Source organism: Pongo abelii, chromosome 19, assembly GCF_028885655.2.
Source record: "Pongo abelii isolate AG06213 chromosome 19, NHGRI_mPonAbe1-v2.0_pri, whole genome shotgun sequence".
Lineage (NCBI taxonomy): Eukaryota > Metazoa > Chordata > Mammalia > Primates > Hominidae > Pongo > Pongo abelii.
The window spans coordinates 84,611,975-84,624,237 of NC_072004.2; the positions used below are offsets into that span (position 1 = coordinate 84,611,975).

The following is a 12,263-nucleotide window of genomic DNA, read 5'->3' on the forward strand; positions in this document are numbered from 1 at the left end:
TTCCCTTTTTTTTTTTTTTTTTTTGATATGGAGTCTCTCTCTGTTGCCCAGGCTGGAGTGCAGTGGCACGATCTTGGCTCAACACAACCTCCACCTCCCGGGTTCAAGCGATTCTCCTGCCTCAGCCTCCTGAGTAGCTGGGACTACAGGCGCATGCCACCACGTCCAGCTATTTTTTTGTATTTCTGGTAGAGGTGGGGTTTCACCATGTTGACCAGGATGGTCTTGATCTCTTGACCTTGTGATCCACCCGTCTCGGTCTCCCAGAGTGCTGGGATTACAGGCATGAGCCACCACGCCCAGCTTATGTAGGATTCCGTTAGCCATCTGGGTACTTTTGGGGTTCCATATGAATTTTAGAATAGCTTTTTTAAATTCTGTGGTGAATAATGTTGGTAGTTTGACAGGAATAGTGTTGAATCTGTAGATTGCTTTGAGCGGTATGGCCACTTTAACATATTGAGTCTTCTAATCCATGAGCATGAAATGTTTTTCCATTTGCTTGTATCATCTCTGAATTCCTTCAGCAATGTTTTGTAGCTCTCCCTGTAGAGATCTTTCATCTCCTTTGTTAGATGTATTCCTAGGTATTTTAATTTTTTGTGGCTATTGTAAATGGAGTTGTGTTCTTCATCTGGCTCGCAGCTTGCCCATTATTGAGATAGAGAAATGTTAAGCTATATTTTAAACTATGGAATAAAAGAGCTTATCCTTTGTGAAATTATTTTCAGGCATAAGAAAAACCAAGGAAGGCATTTTAAGAAAGGAATATATTAAAACGTTCCTGATTACACCCAAGTAGGTGGTCTACACAAAAGATCACTTTAGTTTCAAGAAATTATTTTAAAATGGTGGTAAGTTATTGTTTTTAAAAGTCACTTATTATCATATAAAATGATTACACATATTAAATACAATAGACACTCGCTCTATTTTCTTTAACAAATTAATAACCAAATTATTCAATAAGTCAACTGTCATGTTTATAACAGATTTTAAATAACACTCTACCTATAAATAGCATGAGTACAACTAATGTTAACTTACCACAGCAAGGAACTTTACAGTATAAAAATATAATCCATAATGAAATGCCAATAAGCTTCCTAGCATCAAAATAAGAATGATAAAAAATAAGGGGATATCAACAACAGCTTGTCCAATCCAATATGCAGATGGCAAAAGACCTGAAAGTTTAAGTTGAGTATAAGCTTTGATCTAAAAAAAATGAAAAACAATTTATTATAATTTTAGACAATGTAGAAACACACAAATAAATTAGCAAGTTATTGTAGATCTCTTAATTTTACATCAGCAAAACCAAAAAGGTCACATTCCAGGTATAAAAGTCCCCCTCACACTAAATATAAATTCCATTTAGCCTTTAATTTGGCTCATTATTTCTGAGATGTAACAATTTTAACAAAATTTTTAAGAATCAGAATACAGTAGTACTGCCAAGAAACTGAGATTAAAATAAAGCAAAAGGTGTCATGGCGGTTGGGGTTACAGCTATACAAATAATAAATAGCCAAAACATTACTGCTTTTGAAATACTGTGGAAACAGATGGGAAGATATGTTTACACAGAAAAAGAGTTCTCAGTTTTAAAAATGAACCTTTCATAAATAAAAACACTAATAAATTGCCAAATATCCTTTGGATTTACATAAGGCTTTCAGCTTAAGTGAAAGCTTTTGAAATTTTCAAAGCTTTTATATAAACTGGTATAGTATATAAATCTAAGGTGTTATTTACGTAGCAAGTTTGTTAATGGTAAACTTAAATGATCATAGTTTTCCTATCTCATGTTCGCATTTAATTTGAAATTTCTAAAATATTTCACAAATCCAAATACCTAACAATTTTATTTAGTTGATTTTTGTCATCTATAAAAATATCTACTCCTAATAACTGAAGGTATTATATGAAAGAGCTGTCCACAGAGATAAAGGGAAGCATGAAATATAAAGATTAGTTAAGAAGAGGAGAAATGAACAAAATTGGCAAGTTTTCTGTTCAATGAATTATGAGAACACAAGACACATGTAAATTCTAACACAAGAATAAAAACATAAGCCAAGGCAAATGCAATTATTTTGGATAATTCAAACTTTTGTCATTCACACACTGCTGGTAGGGATAATATAAAATGGAACACTCATCTTGGAAAATAATTTGGCAATTTCTTATAAAATTAACATGTATGATTCAGCAATTGCACTCCTGGGCATTTATCCCAGAGAAATGAAAATGATGTTTACACAAAACCTGTATGCAAATGTCCACAGCAACTTTATTCACAATAGCCAAAAACAGAAAACAATCCAAATGTTCTTCAGCAGGCAAATGGTTAGAGAAAGTGTGATGTATCTATACCATGGAATATTACTCAGCAATAAAAAGGAATGGATTATTGATAAATACAAATTGGATGCATTTCAAAAAAAATGCTATTTGAAAAAAGCCAATCCCAAAAGAAAACTTATTGTGATGCCATTTTACATTTTTGAACTATCAAAATTACAGAAATAGAGAACAGGGTAGTAGTTGCCACAGGTCAGAGAGGCTAGGAAAGGGTAAAAAATGGGAATCTTTTTGGTGACAGAGGTGTTCTGTATCTTGATCAATGCCAATATCCTGTTACATTGTACTATAATTTTACGAGATGTTATTATTGGGACAAAATGTAAAGAGTACACAGGATCTCTCATTTCTAACAAATAAACATGATTCTAACAAATAAACATGAATATACAACTATCTCAAAATAAAAAGTTTAATTAAAAATGTTTCAGTTGAAACAAGAAAGAAAAATGCAAATGTCCAGTAAATTTTATTATTGTGCAGTGGGTTTTGGATTTCTATATTCCTTATACTTTTCTATAATTTATACATTACTACAATGAGTATATTTAACAAAAATTGAATATTATTTTAAAAATAGAGATATGTGTTACTTTTATACTAGACAAATTAATAACAAAATTTTTATTAGAATGTATTTATTTTATTTATTTATTTATTTTTGAGATGGAGTTTTTGCTCTTGTTGCCCAGGCTGGAGTGCAATGGCATGATCTCAGCTCACTGCAACCTCCGCCTCTCAGGTTCAAGTGATTCTCCTGCCTCACCCTCCTGAGTAGCTGGGATTATAGGCATGCGCCATGATGCCCGGCTAATTTTGTTTGTATTTTTAGTAGAGACGGGGTTTCTCCATGTTGGTCAGGCTAGTCTCTAACTCCCAACCTCAGGTGATCCACCCACTTCGGCCTCCCAAAGTGCTGGGATTACAGGCGTGGGCCACTACGCCTGGCCTAGAACTTATTTTTTTAGAATTTATTAAAATAATGAGTTCATTATTCATCACAGTCTGTAAATTAATTTAGACAAATTTGTTTTTACTGAATTAAGATCATCCATGAAGAAGATCAGAATTTTTATTAGAGCAGTAAGATATAATCTCAGCAGAGTGAAAAAGTGGGAAGCTTTGAACAGCCAAAGACTGTACAAGATCGCTATATGCCTGAAGGAAAACAAAAGGGAAAGGCGTAAAAAGAAAGTGAAAGAATACCAAAGAACCTCTGTATACTTAGCAATTTCTCCAAGGCCCTAATGATGACAATCACTTTCATATATTTTTTTTCCGTTAATAAGAATTTAGCACCTTGACTACTTAATACCTCTGTTAAAGGATAAAAGGGACAGGAATGTCAGTGTGCCAGTTAAGAACATAAAGATCACAGTCACTTCCCAAATCCACAATTTAAACAAGTTGAGTCAACCTGAGCAAGTCATATGAACAATCCCATCTTTGATTTCCCGATCTATAAGAAATCAGTAACAAAAAACTTACCTCCCAATGTTGTGAGAATTAGAGAATATAATTTTTAAAGCATGTAGCAAGTCTCAAGTAACAAATATTAATTATCACTATTATTACAATAAGAAACTATAATAAATGTATTTATATTCCATTTACTTATTTCTAAAATAACAATTCTACTAAGCCTTGCAATCATGCAAATAGCTTATTTTTATACGACACTTCTTATTAGCAAATTATATATTTTTAACTGAGTCATTACCTTATGATTCTCTGCATTTTCCATGGCAAAGTAAGGTGGCATTGCAGTAACAATGATTCCAAGCAAAGCCGCTTGAAAATACAGCTCAATTTTAAAAACTATGTCGGTAATTTCCTGAAAGACAACCACAGAGTAACAAATGGAACTGAGAATCATTTTATATCTTAAGATATATCTTAGGATATATCTTATATCAAAAAAATCAAAACCTCAGAAAGAACATATTAGAATATCTAACCCAGGCATAGTCTACATGAAAGAATGAGTGGCAGATGTATTAACAGGTGGTGGTGGACAATATTACCAACTCTGCCACTTATTAATAACTATCTGATCCTAAGCAAATCATTTTACTTTCATTTTCCTGTCTACAACACAGAATAATCAGGCATATAAATTAAGCTTCGCAATTTAATAAAAATGAATGATGTATTTGAAAAGCAGTTAGTATGTCCACCATAGTGGTCCTATGCAATAATAATAAATATCTAAGAATGATATTTGTTGCTCTTTATTGTCTTTTTAATTGGGAAAAGCTATATTCAAGCTCAGCTTCCTATGCAACTAGAACTTCTTCTCCGAAGCAGAAGAGGACTTAACTCCCACAGGCCCCAATGTCGTTAGCTTCCCCAGGGATCCAGGTGGTGCAGTCAGCTAACTTCCCCAATCAATAAACAGCTAGCACTTCAAATGCAGATTACCCAGGTCCAAGGATACTATATTATCATCCACCCTCACCAAGGTCAGTTTCCTCCCCTTGGTCTATAAGAATATGGACCCATGGGACAGAGAAGGTACTCTGCACTGGAATAGAATCCACAGTGCCTAGCAGATACCCTCACACTGGCACAAACCTCCATGGGATGACATAGAGACAGAGTACATCACTGTCCTGTTGAAACCTAGCCTTCTGAGTTTTCCTATTTAGCAATAAAGTCAATTCCAAAGTTCAGGTCATATGACATTACAGAATTTGTCTGAAACTCTGGTAATATGACAGTGGAGGCCCAGAAAGAACCCACAAATATGTAGACTAGTAGTGCAAGAAGTGGAAATGAATGAGACTACAGTTGGATCCAATCATACAGAATCTAATGAAGGAAGAAACAAATTTGAAATATTAATATGACTATATATATATGAATAGTTAGCTTTAAAAACTCCCATGTATTTCTTTCAAAATATAGTATGAGTATATGTCAGTGTTGCTGAAAACTGTAAGTTGTAAAATCTTGTGTAATAGTCATGGATACAGACATATGTAGTAACATAAAAAAAACATGTATGGGAACTATAAATTGTGAAATTGTGAATTGTGGTTACTTCTACGGAGGAGAGAAGGAAACAAGATTGGAGAGGGGTAACATGAGTTTTCACCTGTGTCTTTAAAGTTTTATTAAAAACAAATATTATGCAATATTAACATTTGAAATATTTGGATAGTAGGTGGTTCGTTTTCTGTAGGTTTGAAATATTCTATAATATGAGATACCTCTCCACAGATACTGCTGCTGGAAATGGAAAATGATGCAACCATTTTGGAAAGCAGTTTGGCAGTTCTTCAAGTGTTAAACATAGAGTTACTAGATGATCTAGCAATTCCACTCCTAGTTATATATCCAAGAGAAATAAAAACATATGCGCATACAAAATCTTGTACTCAAATATTCATAGCATTTCTCATAATAGCCAAAAGGTGGAAATAACCCAAATGCCATCAACTGATGAACGGATAAATAGAATGTGGTATTTCACATAAACATTCCATACATTCCACACAATGAAATATGATTTGGTAGTAAAAATAAATGAAGCACTGATACGTGTTACAACACAGATGAATCTTCAAAGCAGTATGCTAAGTACAAGAAAGCAGACAAAAAAGACTACATACTGGATGATTCCATTTATATAAAATGTCTAAAATAAGGAAATCCATAGATACAGAAAGTACATTAGTGGTTGCCTAGGGTTGGGAGTGGGTATGAGACGAAATGAGTGATTACTAATGAGCATAAGGGTTATTTTTTTTTGGAGGGGGGTGATGGCATATTTAAAACTGACTGTAGTGATGACTGCACAACTCTATGAGCATAATAAAAGACACACTGAAGTGTATACTTTAAATAATGGTCAGGTTGATTGGGCATTATATTTCAATGAAGCTGTTTTTAAAAGTATGAAAAGAGAAGATAGAAAATATTGATACAGATATTTGTCCATTTATTTTTTAGCATATGAAAATCAAAAGGATTAAGACAAAAATGTTGAATACTTTTCTGTAATCTTGATTCTGATATGTACAATCCAACAGTTCTATCTAGAGGAAAAATGGTTGCCTGGGTGACTTCTCAAGTTTTTTTCAATACCCCAATATCTGGATGTCAGGTAAAAAATATTCATTTAAAAATTATCTTATATTTTATTCTATGATCAATATAGAACACACTTATTCCTTATACAAATATCAATACCAAAGCAGAATCTCCTTTACCCTGAAACATATTTATACTGGGGAATCCTAAACCTTAATGTAAACCATTTCTCGCTTGAGTTTTAAGAAGTCTAAGAGATCTCACAAGATAAATTTCTACATATTTTGTTGTTTTTGCTTGGTTTTTAATGGTTATTATATATATGACATGCATATGGAAATTTAACTGTATATACATTGGCTTACTTGAAAGAATGGGGTACTCCAGATCTGGATGGTTTCAGTCACATTTAAATGATAAAGATAGTAGTTACTAATGATATTCACTAATATAGGTAAAGAATAAACCATAGTACTGTTGAAAACAGCTGCAAAAACATAGTCCTACAATTAAAAAAAGACACTTATTACATACTGTATATAAGCAGATATATTATTGCTATGTACCAAGCTTTTCTCACCAACAAAGCTAATTCTCATACTGAAAAACTGCTTCAACAACTCACAGAAATAATACCTAATGATAGATAAAGACAATCTGGTTTGGAATGTACAGACATTTTAATATTTTAAACAAGCATATAATTTTTTAAAAAACTAAATTTCTGTAACTTTATATATTGGTCATCTGTGAAGGAATGAAATATATCATAAATAAAGACAGCTAGTTATTTCCAAAAGTAAAATCTAATTTCTAACTCATAAGGTAAAATCAACAAATAATTAATTTTAGAAGAAATGTTTTAACCTTGCATAACTCCCAAATGGATATTCATTCACTGCATTCATCTTACCTTTCCTGAATGCATCACATTTAAAGCCGCACTATGGGGAGCCATGGATACATAGTCACTGTCATTAATCATCGTCACCATTATGTTCTGGCTTGTGAAAAAGCTAATAAGATCACCGATATCTGAGTCTGGTGTTAGAAAATAAGCAAATAATAAAGAATGAGTTTAAGTGAGGCTTTTAGTAACATTGGGAAGATAATTCTATTTTTAGAGAAATATGTTATTTTCATTAGCAAATACGCAAGTAAGTACATTGGCTCTGAAGCCAGTCAGCCTGGTTTTAAAGTTGAGTTGTAACATTAAACTATTCGTCCTTCAAGCAAGTTACCTAGATGCTCTGGACCTTAAGTTCCCTCTTTTGTAAAGTGGGTAAAATAAGTATATCTGCCTTACAGGTAAAGTGATCATAAGAATTAAATGAATATATACACAGAGTTTAGAACCTGACACATAGTAACTGTGCATATTTTAGCTGCCGCTGCTGCTGCTACAACTATTATTAACGTTGAAAAGTTAACCTATAATACATGAAATTTGGTTAAATAATAAGAATAAAAATCTATCTGACAATTTTAGGTAACAAGATAACCTGCTAAGCTCAGAAAGGTATAGGTGTGGTAACATCACTCCCTAGAGGATTTTTTGTAGGCTCTGGGCAGACATGTCAATTGCCTTAACTACCTTAAAATATTCAAAAACATAATCACGTCTCTATCTACATTCTCTAAAGTACCTGGAGCCAACAGTAAGATTTTAAATCCTGTGGGGATTTAAATCTATACCAACATGTCTACGGAATAGATGCAGTTTCCCCTCCATCATAACAAAAATCAGGATTCAGGGAAGGACAAATGTGACTTTAGAGAGAAATTTAAATCAAACAAAGCAAAATATTACTAGTAACTGAATAGTATGACAGGGTGGATCAGACACAGCACTAAATCTCAGTGTCATAGAGAATGGTGACACTACTTTACTCACAACCTAGTACCTTAACTGATCTCTTATCCCTAACTTGCAAGAACAGCTATGTACCCTGAGAAGAGAGACACATTATAAGTGAAGGAACCACAGCACAAGAGATACAAAAAGCTCTGCAAGGTGGGTAAGATACCACCCAATATATATACACACAGAGGCCAGTGGTTCAAAAAAAGTGGTTTTATTTTGGAACACATGCAAGCCTTAGGAAAATATGGCATGCATAAGCAAGCAACTCTAAGAATAATAAAAAATTAAGAGACAAACTGAAAATACTAGAATTTCTGCAGATCAATGAGAATTAACTCAAAGCAAAAAGATTTGATTTGAAGCCAAGGTCCTTTAAAAAAAAAAGAAATATTTGAGATACATGTATAATTCCCTGGACACATATAAAAAACGTCAAGATTATCACAGTGTAAGGATTATATATTAGCAATATAAAATGTATTTTAAAACCAAAACGAGAATTCATAATGAAATTTCCTAATGAGAGAAAAAAAATTGCAAAATCTAACATTTTCCATTCGAGTAATTTTCCATTAATTTTCCATGCTCCAAGTAATTTTCCATGTTCTCTCATTTATCCATCAATAAATGCATCTTTACCAGAAAGAATAAAGGTTATGTAATATAACAAGCACCAGATTTTAACAGTGATTATTTTGATACTAATTTATAATCATTCCTAGCCATGCTTATTATTTTAATACTGGGCAAAGTCTTTTTTGAATTAGTTAGTGAATCAAAAAGGAATGATACTAGAATGTAGGTGAAGCGTTAGAAAGGTTAAACCCCAAAGAGTTTGCTATAGAATAGGAGATGTTATAGAAACAACTGATTACATATGAATAAAGTTTGTATTAGCTTTTAATATTTTGAAAATCAGAACACTATGTCAGTTTTTTGTTTTGAGCTTTGCTCAAGTCTGTATGTTTAAATTTTTTTCATATTTGATAACTACATGGTAAGAATACTAATAGCAAAGTCAAAAATATCCATTACAAATCTAATATATTCAATTAGAGATATTTATATTTAAGTCTTATTTTTCTTAGTTTTAACTAATTCTTCAGACTGTCCTTGAAGAATTAAACACTTCTATGCAGACACATACCTGTATAAATATTATGTACTACAACTCTTTGTAAAGAGGGTTTTTCAACTTTTGAAGTATATTTTGCTCATCATGGGCTTATCAGCATAAAACATGCTGGCAAGAATAACGTTATTATTAAAAAAGGAAATTCTACTATTATACAAAGTATAAATTATTTTTTAAACTATTTACTTATTTATTTATTTATTTATTTATTTATTTATTTATTTAGAGGCAGAGTCTCCCTCTGTTGCCCAGACTGGAATGCAGTGGTGCAATCTTGGCTCACTGTAACCTCCGCCTCCCGGGTTCCAGCGATTCTCCTGCCTCAGCCTCCCGAGTACCTGGGACTACAGACGCGTGCCACCATGCCTGGCTAATTTTTATATTTTTAGTAGAGACGGGGTTTCACCGTGTTAGCCAGGATGGTCTCAATCTCCGGACCTCAGGTGATCCACCCGCTTTGGCCTCCCAAAGTGCTGGGATTACAGGTGTGAGCCATCGCACCTGGCCAAAACTGTCATTTATTTGTAAACCAAAATTTACTGTAATATATTCTTCAGCATCAATAAGTATTGAACTATAATTTAGATTTCATGCAGACAGACCATGCCTTTACCTTAAATATATTTTTAAAATCCAGACCTTTATCCACCCCTCAACCCCATGCTCCATGCCAGCACTCATTCACAGACCTTCACACGTTCTCACCAGTAGAATTTTGAAGAAGCAGACTTGTTTTGTATTTATGAGGTTTGTCTCCAGGTTTTAGAAAATATAAGTCTGGAACAAGTTTGATGGGAACCACAGCATTTTTAAAAGAGTGATGCACCAAAAACATAAAAATCTGAACTGTGAAAAAAATTAAAAGCAGAAGCAACCTGAAAAGAAAAAAAAAAAAAAAACACAGCTCAGGGTACAAAGGTACATTAATACAAAAATCAATTAAAACTCTCCCTTCACATTGATATGGACTTTTTTTTGTTTTTATTTGAGACAGGGTCTGGTTCTGTCACCCAGGCTGGAGTGTAATGGTGTGATCTCAGCTCACTGTAACCTCCACCTCCTGGTTCAAGCAATCTTTTCCCCTCAGCCTCCCGAATAGCTGGGACTACAGGCACATGCCACCATACACAACTAATTTTTGTTATTTTTTTGTAGACATGGGGTTTCGCCATGTTGCCAAGGCTGGTCTCAAACTCCTGAGCTCAAACAAGGAGCTTGCCTGCCTCAGCCTCCCAAAGCGCTGGGATTACAGGTGTGAGCCACCTCGCCCAGCCTACATTGGTATAGATTTAAACTCTAGACAGTTAAAGGATAATCACTGAAAAAAAAAACAAAGAAAAAAACTGAAAAAAAAAATAAGAAATCGTATTCCCCAAAATGATCTTATGACAATACTGGAGAGAAAGCCAATAATTAAAAGTTACAAAATTAAAAGTTATAAAAGTATATTTTAGATCAGTGATGCCCTTAAATTTTCATAAGAGTATGTAAACACGTAGTTATAACTGTTAAAGCACAAGACATCATGTCTCAAATATTTGTCTCTACTCCTGAAGGAATTACTTTCTGTCCTGTCTCTATCTTAACCATTTACTTTTTTTTTTTTTTTTTTTGAGATGGAGTCTTGCTCTGTCACCCAGGCTGGAGTGCTGTGATCTTGGCTCACTGCAACCTCTGCCTCCCAGGTTCAAACAACTGTCATGCCTCAGCCTCCCAAGCAGGTGGGACGACTGGCATGTGCCACTGTACCCAGCTAATTTTTGTATTTTTAGTAGAGACAGGGTTTTGCCATGTTCGCCAGACTGGTCTCAAACTCCTGGCCTCAAGTGATCCACCTGCCGCAGCCTTCCAAAGTGCTGGGATTTCAGGTGTGAGACACCACACCCGGCCCCATTTACTTTTCACATAACACAAAAATATTTTAGATATAGAGAAGCAAATAAAAATACAATTAAACTCTGAATGGCTGATATCTTTGAAATCTCATCCTAATTGCAATTTTATCATATTAATTGCCATTGCTGCTCTCAGGAGGCAAAGCAAGGTATACTACAATGCCCTTTTATCTGGAGAGCAGCTACTTATCTGATAAAATATCTCTATACCACATGTAATAAATGTCCTAACAAGTGGTTGGAGAACTTAGATCATCATACTTTAGCAATTTATAAATTTCACATACCCCATAATTTTTTAAAAAAATTCTTAAATTGTTATATCTAAGATTTCAAAAGCATATGGCATTGATCCAGTTCCATAATAAGTTAAGAAGTGATTTAGGTTAAAAAATATTCACAATTAAATAACATTTGGAAACATGAGGTTAAACAAAGTTGAAGGAATTTCTTTACCATAGAACATCTCATGTGTTTTTCTATGCTAATGAATAACTCTTTAATATAGGGAATATAAGAGTAATATTTTCTAAATGTATTTGACCATGGAACACATTTGGTTATGGATTGAATGTTTGTGCCTCCCCAAATTTGTATGTTGAAGCCCTAACTCTCACATGATGGTGTCTGGAAATGGGACTTCGGAAAGGTAATCTGCATCAGATGGCATCATGAGGGTGGGGTCCCGTGATGGGATTAGTACATTTATAAAAAGAGACACCAGAGGGTGCATGCCAGTGTACACAAAGAGGTCATATAAGCACACAGTGAGATGGTGGTCTTCTGCAAGCCAGGAAGACAGCCCTCACCATGCTGGCACTCTGATCTCAGACCTGCAGCCATCAGAATTGTGAGAAAATAATATTCTGTTTAAGTCACCCAGTAAATGGTATTTTGTCATGGCAGTCAAAGCTGACTAAGGTATTTTAATTTTTTTTTGCGGTGGGGGGGACGGAGTCTCGCTCTG

The 12,263-nt window shown here is 33.9% G+C and overlaps 1 protein-coding gene across 1 annotated transcript in view; it reads right to left on the reverse strand.

Moving 5' to 3' along the window:
• The window catches only part of ABCA5 (ATP binding cassette subfamily A member 5), a 78,601-nt gene that overhangs the window by 16,469 nt on the left and 49,869 nt on the right, over positions 1 to 12,263 (reverse strand). Inside the window, exons 20-24 of the mRNA XM_002827759.6 lie at positions 10,107 to 10,276; positions 7,316 to 7,443; positions 6,768 to 6,905; positions 4,088 to 4,201; positions 1,048 to 1,218 (exon numbers count right to left, since the gene is read on the reverse strand). Coding sequence (XP_002827805.4) covers positions 1,048 to 1,218; positions 4,088 to 4,201; positions 6,768 to 6,905; positions 7,316 to 7,443; positions 10,107 to 10,276 — 721 coding nt within the window. The remainder of the gene's footprint in view (positions 1 to 1,047; positions 1,219 to 4,087; positions 4,202 to 6,767; positions 6,906 to 7,315; positions 7,444 to 10,106; positions 10,277 to 12,263) is intronic.